The sequence below is a fragment of the Plectropomus leopardus genome, chromosome 13 (assembly GCF_008729295.1).
Source record: "Plectropomus leopardus isolate mb chromosome 13, YSFRI_Pleo_2.0, whole genome shotgun sequence".
Taxonomy (NCBI): Eukaryota; Metazoa; Chordata; class Actinopteri; order Perciformes; family Serranidae; genus Plectropomus; species Plectropomus leopardus.
In genome coordinates, this window is record NC_056475.1 from 20,423,263 (window position 1) to 20,447,903 (window position 24,641).

At 40.7% G+C, this 24,641-nt stretch overlaps 2 protein-coding genes across 2 annotated transcripts in view; one reads left to right on the forward strand and one right to left on the reverse strand.

The window, feature by feature from the left end:
• The first annotated feature begins 820 nt into the window (after positions 1 to 820).
• On the forward strand, positions 821 to 4,705 carry stoml3b (stomatin (EPB72)-like 3b). The gene is made up of 7 exons (XM_042499190.1): positions 821 to 940; positions 2,920 to 3,023; positions 3,140 to 3,212; positions 3,341 to 3,423; positions 3,509 to 3,712; positions 3,946 to 4,080; positions 4,171 to 4,705. The coding sequence occupies exons 1-7, from the start codon at positions 877 to 879 to the stop codon at positions 4,357 to 4,359; spliced, it is 852 nt and encodes a 283-aa protein (XP_042355124.1). The 5' UTR covers positions 821 to 876; the 3' UTR covers positions 4,360 to 4,705.
• A 6,354-nt stretch (positions 4,706 to 11,059) lies between these two features.
• mtus2a (microtubule associated tumor suppressor candidate 2a) overlaps positions 11,060 to 24,641 on the reverse strand; it is a 47,154-nt gene continuing 33,572 nt past the window's right edge. The window contains exons 5-16 of the mRNA XM_042498575.1: positions 23,661 to 23,825; positions 19,437 to 19,535; positions 15,961 to 16,148; positions 15,757 to 15,882; positions 14,421 to 14,487; positions 13,855 to 14,069; positions 13,634 to 13,739; positions 13,467 to 13,540; positions 13,257 to 13,355; positions 13,040 to 13,159; positions 12,832 to 12,929; positions 11,060 to 12,441 (exon numbers count right to left, since the gene is read on the reverse strand). Of these exons, the coding sequence (XP_042354509.1) occupies positions 11,961 to 12,441; positions 12,832 to 12,929; positions 13,040 to 13,159; positions 13,257 to 13,355; positions 13,467 to 13,540; positions 13,634 to 13,739; positions 13,855 to 14,069; positions 14,421 to 14,487; positions 15,757 to 15,882; positions 15,961 to 16,148; positions 19,437 to 19,535; positions 23,661 to 23,825 (1,838 nt within the window). The 3' untranslated portion in view covers positions 11,060 to 11,960. The remainder of the gene's footprint in view (positions 12,442 to 12,831; positions 12,930 to 13,039; positions 13,160 to 13,256; positions 13,356 to 13,466; positions 13,541 to 13,633; positions 13,740 to 13,854; positions 14,070 to 14,420; positions 14,488 to 15,756; positions 15,883 to 15,960; positions 16,149 to 19,436; positions 19,536 to 23,660; positions 23,826 to 24,641) is intronic.

Sequence of the window (24,641 nt, forward strand, 5' to 3'; positions counted from 1 at the left end):
GACTCTAACACCCAGTGACAGCAATTTACAATTTCCATGAGAGCATTTTTTCCCCACCTTAGCCATACTTTGATTACTATCCTTAACCAATTATATTAAATTAACTATTTTTCTTATATAAAAAATATGAATAAAAATATTTCTTAATTTTTTAAATCTTAAAATAGGATTAATTTAATTCCAAGGCATATTTGAAAGGATTTTATATAGTTCGACTATATGTAAGAATTTATCTTATTCATCTGCAACAGAAGTGTAATACAAACACAGCAATTAAATTTCGAAAATTTCAGAAATTCATTTGACGAGTATATTCACTGCTGAGTCCTTTACCTTGCTATTTAGTCTAAAGGAAGCTAGTGTCATTTATGTACTATACATGTCCCCATGCATGTACTATAACGAATGATTATCCTGTCTGGTTTTTTCTTTTTAGGTTCTCTGCATAAAAAGAGAGTCAAATGTTGGCTTTTAAAAGGTTCCCCATGGAAACTAGAGAAAGCACTGCATTGTTTTCATAATTTCCTCTTGAGAAAATGCCATCAATAAATAGGGCATGTAAGGGCAAAAATAACATGCTTTTACTATCCAATATGAATGTATCTATTACTAGTACTTTTAAATTAAAAATAGATGTTTTTGTTCTATGGCTCACTCACTATACGATATTTTACAAACACTGAGATTATCCAGTTACGCATCATGATGATGATAAATGCAGTTTGTTGATGATCAACTCAGCCGGAGCCACACCTATTGTGAGCTGCACTCTATTGCTGCATTACAGCTTTAAAAGGATGGGTGGCTCCTTCCTGATCAAATACACTTCTACAAACTCTCTCTCAACACACTTCCCCTCTCAGTTGTAACCAGCACATGGAAATGGAGGACCAAATGGAAAGCCAGAAGAGAAGAGGAGCGAGTAAAGATGATTTAATATGTAAGATGAATCTTATTTTCTTTTACTCTTTTCTCCTGAGCTTTAATGTTACATAACTGGTTGTTTTGAAAAAGTGAATTATTACCGTCACCAGACTTGGTTTGAGGCTTAAATCAACACAGAGGTTGTTTACTCTTCCTTTAAATATGAGTTTCACACTGAACGTACATTGTATTATTGTTAGCTATAAGAGCAGGAGTGTATACATAAATGCGGTTCACCTGTGCAGGTAGAAAGCAGCTAGAGGGCCAGGGCAAAGTAGCACTCCATCGCCATGGAGACAGAAATCACATGTCACTGAGATAACAGTCCCAAAAGCATGTGACTAAGTGTTTGTGTGTGTCTCCATGCTTCACTTCTGGTGAACAAGCTGCACTGTGACACCGTTGGGTTTGAACTGTCTGTAAATGTCTCTTAATTTGCTTGTTAATTTGAGGCAGTTTTCATATCACATCATTTTGCAGCGTAACCGTTTTCCTAGTCTTTGTTATCACCAACCTGTCAGACGGGATCATGTGACAAAGACAGCTGAAAACACACCACTTGCATGCATCAACGTCCATGCAGGTGTTTGTTGGGGATACAGCGCAAAATAAACACTACATGAACTGTGCACACAGATTGTAAAGAGATCACTTGTGTACAGTTTCAATTAGAATTCCATCCATCCAAACAAACACGTTTTGATGCCTTTTTTAACCTCTTTAGCTAAAAAAAATATATATGAATATAATAAAGATTGGCATGATGTCAACTCTGACTATAATGTGGCAATTCACTTAAACTGTGAATGGCTTTTCCAGTCAGTACGACAGATCATGTAACACAGGATGTGAACAAGTGAAACTTCAATTCCCTTCGGGTGAACCACAGGAAACTGCATTTCCTGTGGCTTGACCTGGAAAAAACAGAACAATATTCCTATAAATGACGCAAGTATAAAGGAATTAAAGCGGTACAAGGGCCATGAAGCTGAAGCTTCTTGCAAATTCAAATATAACGTCTATAAACATAAATTTAACAGTGTGACCACAACGGATTCAGTGTAAAATGGCTTTGTTGCAAAAACACACCCAGATAGGAAATAAGGAATAGCAACTCGTGCTGGAAAGTACGGCACGGTACGACAACACGCGCACCTTTCCCTCACTTAATAACTCAACAATTACCAAAACAGTTATTCCAGAGATCAAGTTGCATAGGTAAACATTTTCTGAAGCAAACTCTATTAACAGCAGTTAAAACTCATGTTCTATTATGATTTCAAGCATAATATTCACAGCAGAGGTGGGGTCAAATCATTGTTTTCTCAAGCTGTCGCACTCAAGTCCCAAATCTAGACAGACAAGTTCCGAGTCAAGTCGCAGGTCCTAAACTTTGAGTTTGAGTCCTTTGTGCAACTTCAAATGTTGAACCAGGCTGGAGGTTGTTGCGTTTCTCATCGGCAATTTTCAACTTGTACGTAAAATGATGTTTAGTCTATCTTTTCCAACTGCCGCTCAGTAATGTAACGTTAGTCCTTTATGGTTCCCTCCTGCAACTTCATTATTTTGTCAGATTGGTTAAAAAAAAAAAAGAAGTGGATCTGGAGAATTAAGTTTCCACTTGCTGGGAATGAACGGCTTAATGTAAGTCGTTTCAGGAAATGAAGGCAAATTAATTGTCTCATGGCACGCTTTTTAAATAACTTTTGAACCTTTAGGCTTGGGCCCACCGAGTCCAAATCTCCTGTCTTGTAGTTAGAAAGGGCAAAAAGACACTATCTCTATTTCCACAGGGATCCGAAGAGATTTTAAACCAGTTTCTGATCAGTAACCTTTTGACATCTTGTGGCAGATGCCCATTATTTCTCCTCACAATGCTTGTTTCTTCTTAATGCAAACCTGTTCTTACTCAATTATTAGGCCAATTCATGTTAGTTTTAAGGTTTTCACAGCATGTCGACACACTCAAACCCACACTGCTCTCTCTCTCTCTAGCTGAACAGACAGGGTCTTTGGGGTGCGTAGGTTGGATCATAGTCATACTCAGTGGCATCTTCACAGTTTGCCTCTTCCCCATCACCATCTGGTTTTCTCTGAAGGTGAGTTCTCTCGATAAATGACGACAGTGGGCTGAAGAGCAGAAACCGCCATTTCCTTTACTGCAAATCTGAACGTCAACTAAGCTCGTGCTGTGGTCTTCCTATCACTTTTGCAGATTGTTCAGGAGTATGAGCGCGCTGTCATCTTCAGACTGGGTCGCATTACAGACAGGAAAGCTAAAGGACCAGGTGGAAACGCTAACAATTTCTATACCATCATTTGATATATCAAAACCGGGAATAATTCCAGATTGATGCAAGTTAGCGATGCGATGCTTTCATATCTAACCTTGATGCTTTTTCCTGCTTATCCACAGGAATTTTCTTTATTTTGCCGTGCACTGATTCCTTTGTGAAAGTGGACCTGAGAACAGTTTCATTTGACATCCCGCCACAAGAAGTAGGGCCGGCACTGAGAACAACACACATGACTTCAGTTAAAATCTGTGAACACATTCACAAACTGCCATGTATTTCTACTCTAGATCCTGACCAAGGACTCAGTCACAGTTTGTGTGGACGGAGTGGTGTACTTCCGGGTCAGTGACCCCATCGCCTCTGTGGCCAATGTGTCTAATGCAGACTTCTCCACCCGCCTGCTGGCTCAAACCACCCTCAGAAATGTCCTCGGGACTAAAAACCTGGCTGAGCTCTTGTCTGACCGTGAGGGCATCGCTCACAGCATGCAGGTACAGGAAACTCTTAGACGGGCATCTCTGGCCCCAGATATCGAATCTGTCCTGAACAAAGGAGAGGCTTATTTGTTGAAGGCTGCTTCAAAAATTGTGAAAGACATCTGGCTTGTTTTCCCTGATTTTTTGTCTCTAATGGACAGCTTCCATGTGTGGATTGTGGGTGGAATAATTAATGAAGCAATTACATTATAAGCCACAGGTGTAAATGCTTCCTCTGTCTTTTCCAGACGAGCCTGGATGAAGCCACGGACAACTGGGGAATCAAAGTGGAGCGTGTGGAGATTAAAGATGTAAAGCTGCCACATCAGCTACAGAGAGCCATGGCTGCCGAAGCAGAGGCTGCGCGAGAGGCCAGAGCCAAGGTCAGGACATACGGCACGACACGTGCAGCACGTACATACAGTGTTATACATTCATTTACTGTAAAACACAATCTCTCCTTCCTGATTTAGGTGATTGCAGCAGAGGGTGAGATGAACGCATCTCGCGCCCTGAAGGAGGCGTCTCTCGTGATCGCAGAGTCTCCATCGGCCTTGCAGCTTCGCTACCTGCAGACTCTCAACACCATCGCAGCGGAGAAGAACTCCACCATCATCTTCCCACTGCCCATGGATGTATTAAGTCATTTCATGCGGAAGTGAAACCTCAGTTTGCTGAAGTCACTGTTGAAAAAAACATGAATTGGGTTGGCTGGGGGTAAATTTCTGTGATTCGTAGTAAAACAAACTCTCAGGATGCAATTGTTGTACAGTTGATATTTCTTCAGACACCTGTGTGGTTTATAGTCAAAGTGGGAGTGTTCAAGCCTGCTAACCAATGTGATTTTGATTTAATGAGTAATCGGTTTACCTTTCTTTGACAAAGTTTGCCATGAAACTATCATATGTTGTTAAAACTATAAAATACAGTGTGTCATTATTGATATTATATCAGGTAATGTTGATGAGTTGCACATTTTCATACTGAATTAAATGTAAAATACTGAAACTGACTGTTGAAATCTTATTCTCATACTCCTTTTGTCGCCTTGAGTCGTCTTGAATCCCAAATAGGATCTATATGAGGTCTGTTGAATTAGTTTATGCTTTTGTCAAATAGCAAATAGTCGTTTCATGTTTCATTTATGCTGTGAATGTCGTATACAGCTCCTTTCTTGGGCTCACTAAATGCTTTTGCAGGGTGTCGGATTTAGTGACATCTGGCGGCGAAGTTGCAGATGGAGTCTCAGTCAACTGCATGTCCACCCCCCCCTACTGCATCAACACCAACACAAAAACTGATCTTTATCAACCACAACACACACGACACCACTGACAGTGAATGCAGCATCACCATCAGATCTTCCTGCATGTTTCTCAGCAACCAGATTGCACAACCAACACCGCATGAGAGAAAAACAAGTTTCAACACAATAAATATTACCATAATATTATCACTGCACGGACCTCGATTCAACAAGAAAAATCAAATGTGTAAGTTACACCCAACACTACTTATCAGATACAACCTTAACAATGTACAATGTTGTATAAACCACAACAATACAATAACTTTATCTGAGGGGAAGAAAAGTAGTACTCACCCATTAGTTGTAAAAAAAAAAATCCATCCTTCGATCCTTTCTGATGAGACGTTCACTTGCCTCCTGCTTTAGATGAATGAGCAGCTCTGTCTCTGTAGAGTTGTGTTTGTCCAGTTGTATTCCTTGTGTTTGTTTTGATGCATTTGAGAGCTGAAGGCTCTGAAAGTTGTGACTTACTTTCTGCAAGCCCCGTGCTCCTCAGAAATGTCAGTAGATATCCATCACTTTGAGTTCAGCTCTGAGTCCGCGAAGGTCAATCTAGCTTTCATTCAGGCTCATGAGTTTACATTCGGGAAATGTCTGCTTAAATTGTGGGAACAATTGTTAATCCAGCAGTGCAACGAACAGCAGCCCCTTGTGATCTTCAAAACGATTCTTAATTTGTGCAAAGATGCTGTCGATCACAGCTGTGTGCAGCTCTCTGTAGTGTGTGCCAGGGTCAGGTCTCCCTCTGGCTGCTAAGGGCTGTCTCACGGCCTCCACCCTCTTGTCAAAGAGGCCATCAAATTTTCCCCGCTCACCTTCGATGCTGTAGCAAACGTCTGCAATTCTGGCCACACTGAACTGAACATCTAAACTATATTTTTCCTGATGTCCCGTTAAAAACTATCGGTGGCAAGGTGGTGTGAAGTCAGCATCATAGTCTGATAGCAAAAATCAGTAGATCCAAGTAATCACATCGACTCGGACACTCTTCTCCCCTCATTGTGTCTCCTGAAAGATACTTCTTGCTGTCCCAAAAACCCTGGCTGCCTTGATGAAGCTGTTCAGACTAATAAAAACCAGAGCTCCTCCACCACACTGCAAAACAACTTGTTCGTGCTAGCTGTTAGCCGCTCTCAGCAGACATAGGTGCTTTGGGTGAAGTGCCGCTTTGAAAGCCCCTCTAGTTTAGGTGTAGGTCTTCCTCTTGTAATTATTTCTTTCTTGTCTGCAAACCCTTGAACAAAGGCACTTGAAGCAGGTCCACAACAAGGCCGACAGTAGCTGTAAACGCGGCGGCCATTGTGTTTTCCATCAGCACAGCTGTTCTCTGACGTCAAAACCCGCCAGCTCAAGCCGATCGATGCTAGAATGGATCGTCCGGAGGGAGGGGGCGGGATCTCCGCCGTACGTCATCAAATGCTCGTAGTGGAATAAACCAATCACAGCAGCGTGTACTTTCTGGCATTTTTTTTTTTCAGTTTATCCTTTTCATAGACTGCATATAATATCTGTGTCTTTACATACAGTTTATGATCTGTCTGCATCATTCCTGTTCAGAGGTGTGACTCTGCAGAGTTAGATTATTTTCTTAAAGAAGTGGAGAAAGAGTTTATTAATCACAGTGTGGAGCAGCATTACAATGACAAAGGTGGAAAAATTAAATGAACAACTGATTTCTTGCTAGCTAACCATAGATATAAGCCATGAAACGTCATGTTAGTTACAGTGTTGTTTGTTAATTTAAGATTATCTGACTGCACTCCCTTTCAGAAATTTGATTACTGACCAGTTAAATCTCCATGAAAAGTAACTATATTAATGTCAAATACATCTATTGTAGTAGACAGTACAATATTTTCCATTGACATAAAGTAGTCCAATTGAATTACCCAAGTAAAACTACCTTAAATTGTCACCAACAAACTAAATTACCTGAGTTTGTACCGACCATGGCCAGCCATACTAGAAAATAAATGTCTTATTATGCTAATTTGAATGTGCCATCCCCCGTGTTTGATTGGCTCATCTTTGGAAGGTGAAGTCAGTTATACTAATTTATAAGTCTATCTTTATGCTAATTAAAATGTGCCATCCCCCGTGTTTTATTGGTTCATCCTCGGAAGGTGTAGTCAGTTATACTAATTTATAAATTTATCTTTATGCTAATTAAAATGCGTTATTCCCCGTGTTTCATTGGCTTCTCCAGGTGTAGTCAGCCAATCAAACACGGGGGATGGCACATTCAAATTAGCATAAAATAGAGATTCTAGAATAGTATAGTTTACAACGCTTTCCGAAGATGAGCCAATCAAACATGAGGGATGGCACATTCAAATTAGCATGGACAGTTATATTCTAGTATGGCTGACCACGTTCAATATAAACTCAGGAAATCCAACTTGTTAGTTACAATTTGAGGTAGTTTTACTTGGGTAATTCTATTAGACTATTATATGTCAGTGGGAAATATTGTACTTTCTATTACAATAGATGTATTTGATATTAAAATGGTCCATTTTCCTGGAGATTTTAAAGGGCAGTAATCAAATTTCTGAAAGGGAGTGCAGTCAGATAACCTAAAGTTAACAAACAACACTGTCTACAATAGATGAGCTGTGGAGCTGTGGAGCTGTGATGCGTTGGAGTGACATAGGAAATCCTCAGTCTCATGAGAAAATAGCTATATCTGTTTTGTGGTTACGTAGCATACTGAACAAGTAATTGAATACAGACACATTTCAGGCACACTTCAATTTAATTATGAAAAACAAATTATGATTTTGATTTTTACAGGGCTGGCAGAGGAGGCCCTGACAGCCCACCAGTGACTAAAACTTCTCCCGTGTGCTAAACGTGTAGGAGAACTACAGTGGCCAATGCAAAAGAGCCAATGTTTGATTTGTTCATTCTGGGCTACAAAAAAAATATTATGGGAGACTCTGTGGGAGAGGACCTGCTTATTCTAAGGCAATGAAAACAGAGCAATTTACAAATAAATACTACATACCATTTCTGCCAACAGGTTCTCAATTCTTCATTTTACACTGCTTGATATAGAACAACTTGTGTATGCTCTCACACTGCGACTTTGCTCATTAAAATGGTTAATTAACAGAGCTGTGCGCCTCAGAGCAAATGCACTGCTGGTTCTGCCAGTACAAATACATTTTAGCCTAATGCCTTATGTAAAGCTTTTATAAACAGAGCTCAGTCATTTGAGCATGTTGTATCTGCAGTGTTTTACTGTTTCTTGCCTTTATGAATGTTATGTTATGAATATTGCAAGGTAAAAACGTCCTTTTTTTCTGGAAAAAGATGGCCTACTCACTCTTTTAAAATATAAGTTTTGCCTATACCACTGACGTATGCTAGTGTATCTTTTTAAAAAGTGTTAACAACCATGCATGGGTAGATAGGAAGATACGTTATAGAGGGTTCAATATATTTAACACATAAAAGTATATAGTATTCTTCCACCAGAATCATACTTCTGGTAACTTAAGGATGACAGTTAAATGATTAAATAAAATGTGGGAGAAACTTAAATAATCTGAACATTTTTCAGCTTGTCTGGTGGCTTGTCAAATATTTTTTAGGGATGCGGTGTTGCCGTAGCTCCAATAATATCCTGTGTAATGCTTTACTGAAATAAAAGCATAGCAACTTTATTTAACCAAAACAACTGAACTCTTGGTACATTTTACTAGAAGTGCGTTTCTTTTAGGGTTGGTTCCCTTGGATGCAAACTACAAGCTCTTGTATCCAGAATATACTGTATGTAGCAGGTAAACACACTCTTGAAATGGACAGCAGGATTTAAATTAATCATGAAATTCACATGACTTCTCTTGAATATTTTTAATACTGTGTTCTCCCCAAAAAGTACAAATAAAAGCATCAACATACCTTGTATACATTACATGTTAAACTATCTCATTCCTCGTCCTCTAGGCCTCCTACGCTACGGTTACATTTTGACCATCACAAATGCAGAGAGGTAAAAGAAGAGAGAGGGAGAGCGAGAAACAGCAAAGACAGAAAAAACATGCTTCTATTACTTTGTTGGTGCACTAAGACACAAACTCATGTTGTAAATGTATTTACATTCAAACATACAATCAGTGCCAGAACTAACAAATTCGGTAAACTTTGTCTCCGGACCAAATCCACACGGGGTAATTGTATAGCTTACCTCCACAAATTCAGATTCTAGTGCTGAAATTTGACAAGCCATGGAAACATTTGCTACAAACAGCATTAAAAAATGTACATGTACGTTTCAAATCCCTAATGGATGAGATAAAAGACCCATGTTTCTTGTGGGAAGGCTTAACCAAATGCTACATATTAAATGGCTGCTACATAGTGGTCCTTCTATATCAAACAAAATCACACGAATGACTCGTATAAAATGCAGTCGATACATTTTTGACATTCAGCGCATAGTGAGACACAAATGTCCACAGGACACATTGAAGGGTCATTACAATACCAGTTCATTGTTTAGAAATTATAGTCCATTCAAAAGTGAAATATTAATTTAAGAGGAAATCTGTGACTTTACGCTGTCATTTGTAAACAATAGTTTTTGTTGCATCCTTGTAGACTTTTTTTTTGCACCTTAAGTGACCTTCAGGAGGACCCTGAAGAATCATTCAACGACATAGGCGAACTGTAACCCTAAAACATTCGAAAAAACACAGTGACTTTCTGACTGGTATATTCTTACAATTGATCGTTATGCAAAGACATTCTCAAAAATCATCAGTGTAGGTATAAAACAAGTGAAACTCATTTCTCAAATCCTATATGTTGTTATTTGACATTCTTGCGTTTAAGAGCGTTTAACCCTGTGTACGTGTCATACAAAAAATCTTGAAGATCCGTGAAAAGTTTTTTTTTACTTTTTACGGCCATAAAAAGTGCTGGTATAGCAATTAAAGATCTACTTAAAAGTCTTTTACTCAAAAAAATGTCTTTTACATGCTGGTAAAAGGTTACATTTAGTCAACCTATAACTTAACAAATAAAAAGTGACTTAACCCATGCTCCTGTTAGCAATGTTGCTGTGACTGCCAACAGCCAACACACTTACCCTCATCCCTCCTCACTGACCTTGTTTATTCACAGCGGCTCACTTTCTCTTGAAGTCTGGACAGCTTTGTTGTGTCCGTGTGTGTAATCGCTGAGATTGCACATTAAAATATTGTACTTTTAAAATGTTGACTTGCTCAAAGCCAGGTGAAAGATTTGGACCCTGAGGGTAAGTTAGTTACAGTACAGGAGGCAGCTATGACAAACTGTATGCTATAAAATTATTTTTATATACCAAAGGTTGGTTTCTCTATTGTGTTTTATATAAGAGGAAAATTATGTCGCGAAATATTTTGGGAGTGTATAATGTTCTGTAGAGAAGCTATACAAAAGGGAAAAAAAAGTATTTCTAATCTAAATTTAGAAAATAATTCCCTGAACGATATATTCTTGCACACTGAGGATTCAGCTGAGTTTGCAAAAGTTTGAACACTCGAAGCATAAAAAGTGTCGGATAAAGAAACCAGAAGCGTCAGAAGAGGTTATGAAGAGGTTAACACAGGTTCCGAAAGGGATACACTAATCTTTGCAACACTCGTCGCAAAGAGGTAAACAGAGGGTTAACCTGTGTTTTGTTTAACTATAGCTTATAGACCCATATCATATTATAAGACAGTCCCCTGAACACCACCTACGTACACGTGACGACAAGTCGGTACATCTCCTCTCTCCTGTACATCACATATTCCACTTGTGTCCCATAGGTGACATTTTCAAAATTGCGAACACCATTCGTGCCCTTCACACCTCAAGCTTAATAAATAGACAGATCACAGCAATATTAAGTTTCACATTAAGACTGGAAGACTTTCACAGTACATGCTTGCTTAAGTAGCAAAACACATGTAACAAATAAATTAGATATAAACATTACATTTTAAAGAAATTCACAACATTTAAAACAGTGATTCCTGTGTTAGGTTACCCCCCCCCCCCCCTTTAGCTTTGAGCTCCCTGGTAGCTGTGTGTTTATGTTGTTGTTGTTGTTGCTGTTGAGCTACAGACACACAACAGACTGCACATTCCCGCTGAGGTAAATACAAAATGGCAGACGTAGTTTTTGCAAGTTGACCTGAGGGATCCCAAAAAGTGAAGAGTAGCTCATATATGTGGCGAGATGCTGCAAGGAAGACCTGGCAAAGGTTTGAAGTCCTCTGGATTTTGCAGGTAAAATGGCTGGGGTTCCAGGTTCCCACACCACGAGGAAAACTATCAGCGCTGGAACTAATTACAAAAATGTTAAATACACCTCGAGGAGGCTGAAAACGTGTTTAATTTACAAACCAATTCTTTATCCAAAGTCCTTTATGAAATATTGGTCGTTCTCTGCTGGTGAGACGGCAGGACTCAGTATAAGGCGCTTTGTTGGGGATTTTTTAAGATGGGTAAAAAACAAAGAATTAACTATGAGAAACTAATCCCAGTCAGAGAGAGTACAGCTTATTTTATTGGGGACGTGAGCGTGTTTTCTTTTTTTTAACACACCAGAGTATTGTGTTGAAGAGTGTGCTACTTTCAATTGGTCTGTGCGGGACTCATTACTACCCATGCAGGGACGTTTCACTACATGTCGACACTATCCGTGTCACTATCATACAGTATGTACAGTCTGCATTTCAAAGCCGCAGTCATCTTCATTCATTTTCCATTACAACATTTTCTGTGTGTACGTCTAAGTTATGTTTCACATGATGGACACCAACAGCAACCCTGTAACCTCGGTGCTTTCACACACTACACACAGTTTATCCTGTGATGACTAGAGACTGCAGTCCATGTTTCTGTCCAACGTGTACTTTGATGCCATTCACATTCAAAAAGACAGGAGGCGAACAATGAAAACGAAAGACAGACGTGAGCTTATCTCTGCAAAGAGCTGAGACATGCGGCTGAGTTACAGCGATTGGCTGGCACTCTGTGAGTGGGCGTGGCCGGGCCAGGTGAGTAATTCTGATTGCTCGCTGCCCTGTGAGTGGGCGTGGCTGGGCCAGGTGAGTAATTCTGATTGCTCGCTGCCCTGTGAGTGGGCGTGGCTGGGCCAGGGGAGAGATTTTGATTGGCAGCAGCTCTGTGGGAAGGGGAGCAGTATTGAGCCTGCTGTGGACAGCCGTGACAGTGGGTGGGGGAGTCGCACCCTGCTAAAGGTGAGGAGGAGAAGAATGGGGAGGAGGGGACAGGGGAGGTGGAGAAGGAGCGGTGCAGTGGGGAAGAGGCGGGGGACATGAGGGGGCTGGTCTGGAGAAGCCACAGAAGCTCCTCGTTGTTCCGGCTCAGACGCTTCTTCTCAGAGCTCTCCTTCTCCACAGAGTCATGGAGGTTGGCGTTCTCCTCTGACAGTTGCCTGCAGGGAAAACAGCACAGAGGCAGCTGACCTCAGCATAAAGCAGCATGTACTACACGAGCAGTGAGTATAAAGTAAAGACTGACCTATTGTAAATGATACAGATAACAGCATTAAAGGAATTCTTGACCCACAAAATGAATTTGTATAACAATCACTCACCCTGTGTTACAATAAACTAAGTCAAAACATTTGTTTTCAAACTCTCACACAACTCGTGTAGTGTATCCAAGTCTAATTTATGCTCAGTACTTCCCAGACGCATGCATTTTTGTCAAAGTCTCACTATTTAAAACACTTCAACATAAAACACAGGGGTAAGTAAATGATAAACATTTTGTGGTTGAAGTATTCCTTTAATGATAATAATGACGACTGAATATGTCTTACCTGGACAGGATTAGGTTGTGTTCAATGCGAGCCATAAGATCTTCATTCTGCTGCTGCAGAACCTGGACCTTCTCCTCAAGGAACACGTTCTTTTGGGCCTGCTCAAAAGTAGAATACAACCACAGTATATAATCTTTACTCTCCAGATCATGTCTGTCCAGACCATTGTGCATGTTGTGCGTTTGTCGAATAGCTTATCTGAGCCTACCACTTTCTCCAGATCAGAGATCTTCTTCTCCTGCTGGTGTATCTGCTGGTTCTTCATTTCCACAACTTCCTTCAAGCTCTTTAGATCTTGTTCAATGTGCTGGTATGGAGCCAAAGCATCCTGTTACAAAAAGAGAACAAGAGAAAAGGTAGATAGAGAGTCATCGATGGGGCTTAGAAAGGTAACGGTGTCTGTGTATTTTCTTTGTTAAACTCACAACTATCTGTTCGTCTGTGCTCCTCCTTAAAGCCTCCTCAAAGCGTTTGGCTTTGTCCCTCAGACTCTGGTTTTGAAATGTTAGAGTATCCACTTGATCCTGAACAAGCATCAGGATACACAAACACAATGTCATACATCATTCAGTGCATATCAGTGTGCATCAACCAAATGAATGAAACATTGAGGATGATTTTTATGCCAACAAAACCTGTAAAGAAAGCCTGAGTTTCTCAAAATCCTCCTCTAGAAGCATCTTCTGTTGATCATGAGCTTTCCTTAAGTCTGCACACAGATTTAGAAAGAAAGAGAGTTGATATTGTTTCTAGCAGTGCTGGTGTCATATTCTGTTCTCTAAATGAGGTCTAAAAATCCCACCTCTCATAGTTCGGGCGTGCTCCTCATGCAGTGTTGCCATGGTGATGTTATGCATGTCTCTGAGCTCTTGAATAGCTGCCCGGTGGTTGACTGTCATCTCCTCCATCTAACACACACGCACACAAATGCACACATTAATAACCAGTCACATTCATGTGAAAGATTAGATCTCATAAAAGCAAACATAATTGGACACATCTCCCATGATGCCTCTCTCTCACTTGCTCCTGTTGCTGAGTCCTCAGCTCCTCCATCTCAGACCGATGCTCCTCCTTTAAGTGTTCTGCCTCTGCTGAGTGACACTTTCTGAGCCCCTCCTCCACAGCGGCCAGCTCTGCCTCCTGCTGCAGCTGCAGCTCCTGCAGCTCTCGTTCAAACGCCACCTCCAGTGCCGTCTTCTCCCGATGGAGCCTCTCCCATCGCACTGAGTTGGATGCTGCGTATGAAGCAGATGTGTGATCTTATTAGAGAGTGGAGGATATTCAAAGTTTTACTGTACACACATGACTGTATAAACTGAGGGTTATGGTTAATTCACTTTTATTTTAGCTACATAAACTGTAAAAAATAAAACTTCCACTTTGGAAATTCATTTTATGAATGTGTCTATGATGTGTTAATTTCCTCAAAATAAACAAAGCAGAATTAAAAGGTGCAGCCTCAGTCTCTCACACTCACATTAGTGTTATTAATGGCACCTGTACTTTTCCTACTATCTAGTCAGAATATGTACTGTGAGAAAGTCCCACCAGTTACCTGATTTTATTGATTAAGTATTGTCACTCACCCATTTCCTCTTTGATCTTTTGCATTTCCAAGGACAATTTCCTTTGATTTTCGTCTGTTGTTTTATTCTGAAATTGGGTATAAACATCATTTTAAAACCATGCAGTTACCACTTATACAGCTAAGCACAGATGCAAACAGTGAAAAAGCTTCTTAACTTCTTTTTAATGTAACAACTAAAAACTGACAGCCATGCTAACATAATGACATTTTAGCCAAAGTGGTGTTTTGAGCTAAATGTGAACATCAGCATGCTAACGTGCTTACAGTGACAACAATGCTAACATGTTGATGTCTGACAGATGTTTACCATGTTCATCGTATTAGTTAAGCGCTCTTGCATGCTAGCATATGCTACTTTGTGCAAAGCACGGCTGAGGCTGTTAGTTTACCACTTTCTACCAAAGTATTGGACAAACTTTCAGAGCCATGTGCTAGCATAGCTTAAACAGACCACAGAAATGCCAATTAGAAAAACAAAACCTTTGCCTACTTTTTCATCATGCTTAATTATTATATTAATTAATGGCATGAAGAAATCTAAAAAGAAAATAAATTAAGAAACCCAAAGATGTGGTGGTTAAACTGAATTTAAACTGCATGAGCTGCTTGGGAAAAATGCTCATGCTGATGTTGCTTACTGATATGAACAAAATCATGCAGGAACAATATGCTGCATCCTGTTGTCCCTAGCCATATAGCAGTTGTTGTGTCTGATTAATGCCAGCAGAGAGAGCTCAAGTCCACACTTAAACCATCCCTGTCTCAATCTATATCTGCACTGTAGGCTGGTGACTGCAGCACTCAGACAGTGACCATAAAGAAGCCAGACAGTCCCTCGACAGTCTGGCAGCAGTATTATTACTATCACACATCAGAGGCTAAATCATTACATCAGTCACAGAGAGCTGGATGTAACCAGCTCAGTGACACACTGAACTCTGAAGGACACTTCCCACAGTCGCAATCACTCTTGCTCATCGTGCTGCTCGTGGACCATGCTGTGAATCTCACCTCCAGATGTTAAATACTGTATGTGTTCTTGAGGTCATGTGCGTTTGAGCATGTGTTTTCTACAATGCAGGCTCTGAGTAAACGGAAAGGTCAAAGCACTGGTGTGTATGTGCACAGGATCATGAACCTTAGACCATGTCCTGTTAGGAGGAGGTTTATTAGTGGGGTACTGTCCATCTAGGAGTAATTTGACATTTTAGGAAACCTACAGTTGGTACAAAATCGCACTGCTACTCTGTATGGGCTGGTGACACAGTACAGGATAGCCTTAAGACAAAATTTATGTTATTGTGTGAATGCATTGTGTCATCATAGATGGCTACCTTGAGGCAGTAATGCTGAGTGGTGATAATAAAGGCTTCCAGACCCAAGGACGTCTTCCTCAGTTCTTCTCGTAGAGCTCCCAGCTGCCTCTCCTGCTGCTCACAGCGTCCCTGCAGCCTCTGAACCTAAAAGTAACAATGAATAAAATATAATACAACAGTATAAACTCCACATGATGCTGCATATTTTTCCCCAAAACTCACCTCTTCTCTTTGCTCTTCTTTTTCTCTCTCTTCTGCTTGCCTTTCTCTCTCTTTCTGTTGGGCCTCCTCCTTCTCTCTCTGCAGGCTCTCCTGCTGTTCCTGCTGCGGCTTCAGGGGGGCCACGCGACGAGGGGATCCCGGGGGCGCTGACCCTCGCACGGCCACTGCAGGCCGCTGCCCAGACTGGACTGTGTGGAGATAACAAACATAGAAAATCAAACTGACTTTCATATCTGCATCATAGTCTGCATTAGAGTGCAGCCCAGGACACATATTTGTGTCTAAACCTGACCTGAATCCAAAAGAGTAGTAACTGAGGTTGCCCCAAACCCGACAGGCATTCTGTTTCTTCTTTTCTATTTCCAAACCTTTAACCTGACGCAGTTAATGTCAGGGCCCTGACACACCAAGCATATGGTTGGCTATTGGTCAATGTTGATTTTGCAGTTTGTCCTGTACTGTTTACGCTTGTATGCCTTTATCACCTGTTTTTTGGCTAATTTAGCACATTGTATTGGGGCCACAGGCAGTGAAGCTGGCAGAACTGTGAGGACAGCAAATAAACGGCTAAAGTCACAAGGGTGTGAGATTGCAAAAAAATATGGTAAGAATATTTTTATGGCAACTGTGCTCTTCAGCAGTGCTCTTGTGCTAACTGGCTAACTCACATCTGCAAATCATGGGATAGCGAAGAAATGACCAGCCCTACTCTCCCTTTGATTGTCTAGTACTTCTTGCCTCTCTTGGTTGGATTGGTTAGTTTTAGACAAGAGGAGTGGGATGGTTAGGATTAGGGTAAAGATGTCAGGGTAAGCCAATCAGAGGCAGAGTAAGAGGCCATTCATTTGCCACCCTAGGATTCTCAAATTCATGTCCTGTTGGTCTTAAAGTTTTCTTTTGTGAATGAAGAATAAACACTGCCACCTGCTGGTATGAAGAGTTATTTCCACTTCATGCTATTTGGCAGTGAACTGTAGTGTTTGTGGTGTGCTCAAGTGCAAATTTTAGCAACATGAGGTAACGCAACATTCGGCCTTTGTCTCCGCTATTTCTTTCATGTCAGTTTGGTGTGTCTGGGTCTTTAGGAAAACTCTCTGCTACAGTGCTGCTGCTGAAACATGCACACAACACTTTTTAAACTGCTGCGGCTATTTCCTTGTGTCACTTTGACAACAAATCGAAAGGCGACACAGCAAAGAAAGAAAGGGCTGGTTAGGAAATTAATTGGGAAGTAAAGGATGAAACATAATGTCAAGTAGACCTCGGCCCTCACCGTTTCCTTCAGTCTTGGGTCCGGTATCCACGTGCTAGCTTGCATGCGCATTTTTGTAGACATGATATAGAAATATTCGAATGACATATACAAACTATAATATTTCCCATATGTTGGTAATTAGTCATGCACTCATTCTTAGATCTAACTGGGACACATCTATCTAAAATAATGAAATTGATGAGTGCTAAATCAGAGGAGATTTGACCTAACCTCTTGCTAACGACTCTGTTCACATGATAAATGATAGTAAGTTAATTGAATCTTCTCCAGAGAGGAAGCCTTTGGGGTAATACCCACTTTGGTGTTCCTCATAATGGACCATCTAATCTCCTGACGAATGTTATCATCATCAAGAAATGATTGAGCTGCTGCATACAATAATGTATATAGAATGTTACAGTACACTTGTATGAGTGTATTGTGTGTGTTTTATTTGTGTGAAAACATTGGGCACGCTGAGTAAAGGCCCCTAACAAAGGAGGTGATTTAAGGGCCAGTCACAAACAAACGTGCTAAAAACATTTTCCCTTGGAGGGGCATACAACCATTAAGCTGCAGTTGACATACAGGCAGGCCGATTAACCTCTGTGTGAGTCACCTTGTCATGCAGTGTGAGTATATACCAGCCTGTGGAGAAACACAGCATCAGAACACAGCATTATATACAAAATTCTTTTTACCTTCTGTATGTTCACACAGACTGACAACGAGCCGCCAGTGTCTACACACACAATAAGGTTATCACTGCAGCTCCACATCACCTGCCTAAGCCATACCATTCAGGCCTACTCAAGCATGAGGTATCCATGGTAACAGGAGGCTGGGCTTGGGGTGCAGGGTCCCAGGTAATGAGTGAAAGATCGGTTAGAGGGAGGTGGGGGATAAAATGAGGGGAGTGCTGTGGGCCACGGGTAAACGAGACAAGAGAAGAGAATGGAGAGACAAAGAATTCACTAAGAAGGGGGGAAGGCACCTAAAGGTATGATATGGCTATAATGGTGATGGATGTTAAACGCTGATTTAGATTAAGGAATTAATCCAACACATACTGGACTTATACTTGCAAGTGTATGTGTGCTAGTAAAATCTAAAATGGGGGTGTTTCCCCCTGAATTTTTTTTAGAACAAAACATCAAAAGGTAAAAAAAAGACGCATAAAATCTACAAATTCAGGCTTCGCTTCTAAAAATGTGCAAAACTGCAAATATTAGCAAATGTTTCAATATTACATCTTCATCAGTGTCTCTGCCTTGAAGGCACTTTAAGACTCCCCGTCTTTGAAAACGACTTCTAGAAGTCTTATGTAAATCATGTCTCCTTCTTTTGCAGTCACACACACACACACACACACACACACACACACACACACACTTAGACATAGGTTCTACCTGAAAGGTTATGGAGAGTTGAGTGAATACTAAATGACTTCATGTGGCTGAGAGTGAAGGCAGCATGCAGATAATAACAGAGGGGTTGGTGGAGGAGGAATAATGATGCGGGAAACAATGAGAAAAGGTGATTGCAGGCCTTGTGGGCTGCAGAGACTAGTGTATGTGTGTGTGTGAGTGTGTGTGTGTGTAATCCTGCTAAGGTGTGGTTAAAGGCTTATTCATGAGGTAAATTTAATTATCATTTCAACATGCTAAAATTTGGTTGGCACACCATCCAGAGAAGCTGCAAATGGGAGCTGCAGACTTTCAATACCTGTAAAAAAATCCTTATAAGCAACAGAATCAGTGCTTAGAGTCAGAGTGAAAGAAAATGTTTTTTTTTATTTTGTGACTGTGTGGGAGAAGTAGAGGTCCAGCAAAAGATGCAGCAGAGAGAAGGTTGAACAGTAACAGCAGCGTTTTCATGAAATGGCAAATTGAGCAAAGAGAGAAGTGTAGCCGGAGGAGATGTGTGTCAACTCTGCAAGCAAGGAATTGGAGGCCCCTCTGAAATACTGTGTGAAAATTATTTTACCACCGCAGAGCCAAGAGGAAGAAAAGTACAGACTGCCATGGATCAAATCACAAGATATTTGAAATGGATGCAAGCGTCTTCTGGGCGTGGGTGGATTAAGAAGAGGTCATGAATGTGAGGAATATTTTCAGAGTGGTTTGGGATGGTAGACAGGTGGGCTGGTGGAGGAAGATTAGGAGCCACAATTTGTGAATTTTGTATGATATGTTTTGGTAATGAGAAAAAAAAGACTCACCCGGGGATTGAGGTTTGGGAGGAACCACCGCCAGCCTCTTTGGGGAGGACGGGAGAGAACGTGTGACCTCTGAACTCCGCTGAAACTCCTTCCTGCCAACTGTCAATCCACAAGGAAAAACCCAGTCAGTGGGGCCAATCAGAAAAGCACATACACAACGACACTTAGATTGTAGATGACAAGGTAAATATAGTAGTTACACATTAAAAAGCCAATATTTATTTATATTAATATATATATATATATATATATATATATATATATATATATATATATATATATATATATATATATATATATATATAATATATCAATATTTATTATGAGACAATGGGGCCCTGGGCACAGATATGCAAAGGGACCCACCACCTGTCCTATATTGGAGCAAGACACTCTCTGTTGTTGTTTTGTGGTTTCATGTCTCTGTGTAGTCATTTTGTGTCTCCTTCTGGTTGTTTTGTGTCTTTTGGGGCCTCTTTGAGATAATTTTGAGTCTAACTTATGTCATTTGATGTCTATTTTATGCAATCCTGTGTTATTTTTGGTCATTCTATGTCCCTTTGTAGAGATTTTGTGTTTCCTTGTGGTTGTTTTGTGTCTTTTTGTAGTCGCTTGGGATTCTTTGACATAATGTTTTTTGTTATATTTGGTCATTTTGTCTTGCTTTGCGGTTATTTTTTTGGCTCCTTGTGTTTTTTTTGTGTATCTTTATAGTAACTCAGTGTCTCTGTGGTTGTTTGCCCGTGTTTGTAATTATTTTGTGTCTTTTTGGAGTTCCTTTGCATCTCTTTGTGGTCTTCTTTATTTCTTTTTGGGGTCATTTTGAGGGACATTTTGCAAGTGAAGGCCAAAGATCCCCCTGGCCCTGTGTCTGGTAGGTCCAGTCAGTAATCCATCCATGTATTCATATAACATTATGCTAGTCAAACTTCCTCCTACATACACACACAAGCACCAAACCAACCATCCTTCCATGGCGACTCCTCACTCTCTTTTCCATTTCTTTGCTGATTTTCCCCTCTCCTAACTTTTTTCAATCTTTCTGTTACCCTCTTGCTTTCATCTCCAGCTATCTCCCCCCTGCTGTGTTGTATAACTATGTCCCATGGGACTAGCTGGGTCAAAGTGAAGCAGAGCATATTGGGGGGAGATGTGCCGATCAGCTCCTTCCCTGCACTCTGCTGCAAACTTTGCAGCCAAGACAATCAGGAACTCTGTCGCAGAGTGTAGGTGAAGTGTGTGGGAGGACAGAAAGTAGCTGAATTCGAAACAATAAATGTGAGACCCAGGAGCTCACAGTGATTCAAAGGGGGAATCAGAGGAAGAAAAAAACAGATGATAGTGAATGAGGAAGGAGGTTTCAGGAGGTCAGCAGGGAATCTGTTGTGAAGCAGAGAGGAGAGAAGGAGAGAGGCCTTGAAAAGAAACTAATTAGACCTGTAATGGGAGAGAAGCCTCTGATCCTGAACAAATCCCCCAAATAACCCTGGAGAGATACTTCAGGCCTGAAGAGACAGCGTATGTGTGTGTGTTCACTGTGTATGTGTTGGTGTGGTCATGCAAATGTGGCTCTCAGAGTGACTCATTACTGCCAAGTGCACTGTTACTAAAACCCTGCAAGACTGTCTTGAACTTGTGCTTGAAGTTGGAGTGTACAGTCTTCTTTAAACAAACACTTTGCCATTTTTTTTTTTTGCAAGAGGCTGCTGTGAGGTGTTTAGCACAGCTGAGCAAAATTACTGGAAGCAGGAGTAAACAGATATCAAAACAAAGAAAAATAATTAACATGCCATCCAGTAACTCCAAAATGTTCATGCTCACACTTACAGTGCTACAGTACAAAATTGTGGATAAACAATCCAGATCAAAGTCACCATTAACATAGCCAAAATCTGTATGTGTTTGTGTTTGTCAGGTGAAAGCTTATTGCGTATTGAAGGCTCTCTGCACAGAAGTTTTCTGTCTGAAGCTTTCGGGGGCTCAGCAGGACAGAGGTGTCTGTAGACTGATAAGATGTGTATGCGCATGTCTGACAAAATGTGAATCTGTGCTGTATTGAGAAAGCCAGACAAAAATTGAATATAGTAGCTACAGATAAAAAGCAGGCTAGTGTCTGTGCACGACTTGCAGGCTGACAGTGACTCCTCAGGTATTTCTTCATCAATAATTTACAGCACATTTAAAATCAGCTTGTGTCTAGCCTACAGAAACACACAAGGTGAGAGAGATTTTCTCAGAGACGCTACACTGTCTGCATTCCTACAATATCACTAAGATCCGGACGGAGGACGGGGGGGTTGTTTTGGCAACAAAACAACAATCATCTCTACAATGTTTTGCTGTCCAGATCGTGTTCTGCCCTTGTAAGTTGAGTTCGTTTTTAAGACATTCAGCTCACACTACAGCAGAGATGGCACAGTTATATGTCTCCTATTCAATCAGCCACTGTTAAAGTTTAAAGACATGAGATAAGTGTGAGTGAGAGAGGTGTGACAGCCTACTACAGGGCTTCTGGTGTTAATTTCCATGTGTGAAAATACAACCGTGTGAAAAGCATCACTGATAGTGTGCCTCCTCGCTTGGGAACATTGCCACCGTCAACCAAGAGACAGTTGTGACCCGATGAAGTTCATAAACATTTATTAGCAGTAGAACATGTTAAATATGTGGTGTTTGTGTTTTATTAAACTTCACCAAAGCTTTATGAGTTCAAGGGGTATTTTAAGCTCTTCGATCTTGGTACTTGAACATTTTCTAGGACATGAGAAAGTGCTGTCATCAGGAATGGGAGTGCGCTGGAACAAATGGCCATAACGAACACTTGAAAGGCAATTCCACCCTTGGATATCTCTAACGCAGTTAAACACATTCTGTGGGTGATCTTGCAAGTGCGGAAATGTTAAGTTCGTGGCTTCCAGCGTTTCCTAAAATGACTTTCAACAGCCCTTGAAAGCTGGAGATTGTGTTTGGTTAGGTGCTACACTGTATGGAGGCAGAGGAAAGTTGAAAAATAAAAGTTGTAAAGGAAAACGCTCTGCCTCAAAATATGAATATTTAACATTTGCACAATGTATTGTATCTAGAACATAAGCGCCTGCTCTTTGATTACCAAGTACTGACTGTAAAACTTGTTATTTTTGACATTTTAGAATATCCCTCAGCTTCTGAACACCACTGCATACATAAAACATGGTTTGCTGGTTATTAAATTGTTCACTACATACAGTATGCGACAACAGCATGTGACAATAAGACACAGTCTGCTGCTGGTGGAACATTGCTTTTCTCTCACATGCTTAAAGCTCAGATTGCATTGGCATATACAGGTGAGTACACTATCTGTTCCCTTTATGAACACATTAGGAATGACGTTTGTTCACGTAGAATCAATGCTACCACAAATTCTAGAAATTCTCATAAAATCTTAAGCTTGTTTGCCACTGTAGATAAGAAAACCCCACTAACATCTTTCTTTAGCATTTAATGGGAAAGGTTACAATCGGCATGCACCACCAGGGCAAATGACTATGCAGTAGTCATGAGTATTTATCAGCTCCAGCTCCTAATGAAAGTGATGGAAATAAACACCTGGGTGGATGCACTGATTTTAACCCCTTTGCTGATGCGATGTATGACATCATTACAAAATAGTGTCCATCTCTGTCCAAGCAGTGCTGAAACATCATTCCAAACTTAGCCTGCACTGACTTTAAGAGAGACTGATTAAATAAGAGATTAAAAAAAAAAAGAAGCAACATTTTCACTGTTTTCCACCCTGTCTGTGATGTTTAAAATTACACATCAGAAAAAAACAAAAAAAACAAAATGCACAGAAAGGAATACTTGTCTACATCAGTGCAATGTTTACATCTCCGGGCCAATGACAATGGGAGAGGAGTCTATTACCTACTCTCAGTGGGTTTTCCAGTTAAAAAACCCCTGCATAAACGTTCTGATTTTGGTGTTAAAGTGGTGTTATAGCAATTCAATTCTGAGTGAACAAATTAATTCTGTAGTTGAATCTACGCATTTATGGCTTAACAGACACAAATAGACCACAGAAAGTCACAAAACAACCACAAAGAGACACAAAACCACCACAAAATCTGTGTCTTGCTCTCAAATAGAAGAAGTGGTGAGGCCCTCTGCTTATCTGTGCCCAAGGGCCCCACTTTTGGTCGAACCAAGACTCATGCTATGTTTTCTTAAAAAACGTCTACTGACCTCCAGGGGAGCTTCTTGGCTGAGCAGGCAGGTAGCGCCGGGGTAGGGCTGGGGTCGAGGGCGGCTGGAGACTGTTGCTGCGACATGGTGTCCCTCGCTGATGATCTGTTGACGGAGGGCCGGTGGTCACTCTGTGAAGAGGAGGCTCCTCACTCACACTTAGACCTGGAATACACAGAATGTTTGTGTTTAATTTTTTGTTTTTATTTATAGCAGATTTGTTTGTTCCCTTTCTTACTTGCTATATCTCAATCATCTCCTCCTCCTTTTTATTGTCACATATTGGTTTTTCCACAGTCTATATATAGCTGTGTTATGTCTGAATTTAGTCTCACTGGACTAAGAAATGGTTTGTAACCCCTGGGTCTTGCTGCTGATGCTCTTAATCTTCCTTTTGTTAACCTGGAGCAGCACACATATCCTGCACACAGACACACACACAAACGCAGTCTGAAACAGGTGTTTACTCAAGGACACTTCAACGGTTCCTCATGAGCAATACAAACACAGGAGAATACAATGCCCACTAAGCGCACTGATCATCGCTCATCCTGGCGTATAGCTCAGCTATAATCTATTAAATGACTAGTTCAGAGTTTACACACTTGAAAGCACACACTCTCACACACTGTGTATATGCTTCTCATCTCACCAATCAATAATGACACCACAGATTGCATGCACTTCTCCACTTTCTTCATGCAACAAGCGAGGATGAACAATTTAATGTAAAGCTGTTTGTAAGAAGCCATGAGATTGGTGATTAAGTAATATAGCACAATCTCTCTGCATCCTCAGATATCACACTTTAGAAAATATGATTGCAAAAAAAGCCCTAAAAAACAGTGTCTCTGCAAATTTAGATGTCAAGAGTGTCTTTTGGTTTGCATTGTCTTATGTTGGAGCCAAGTCCCTCAGGCGCTCAGGATTAGAAAAGATCACTGCAGGGAGCCTCATCCGTTCACATGAGCAGCTTTGCTA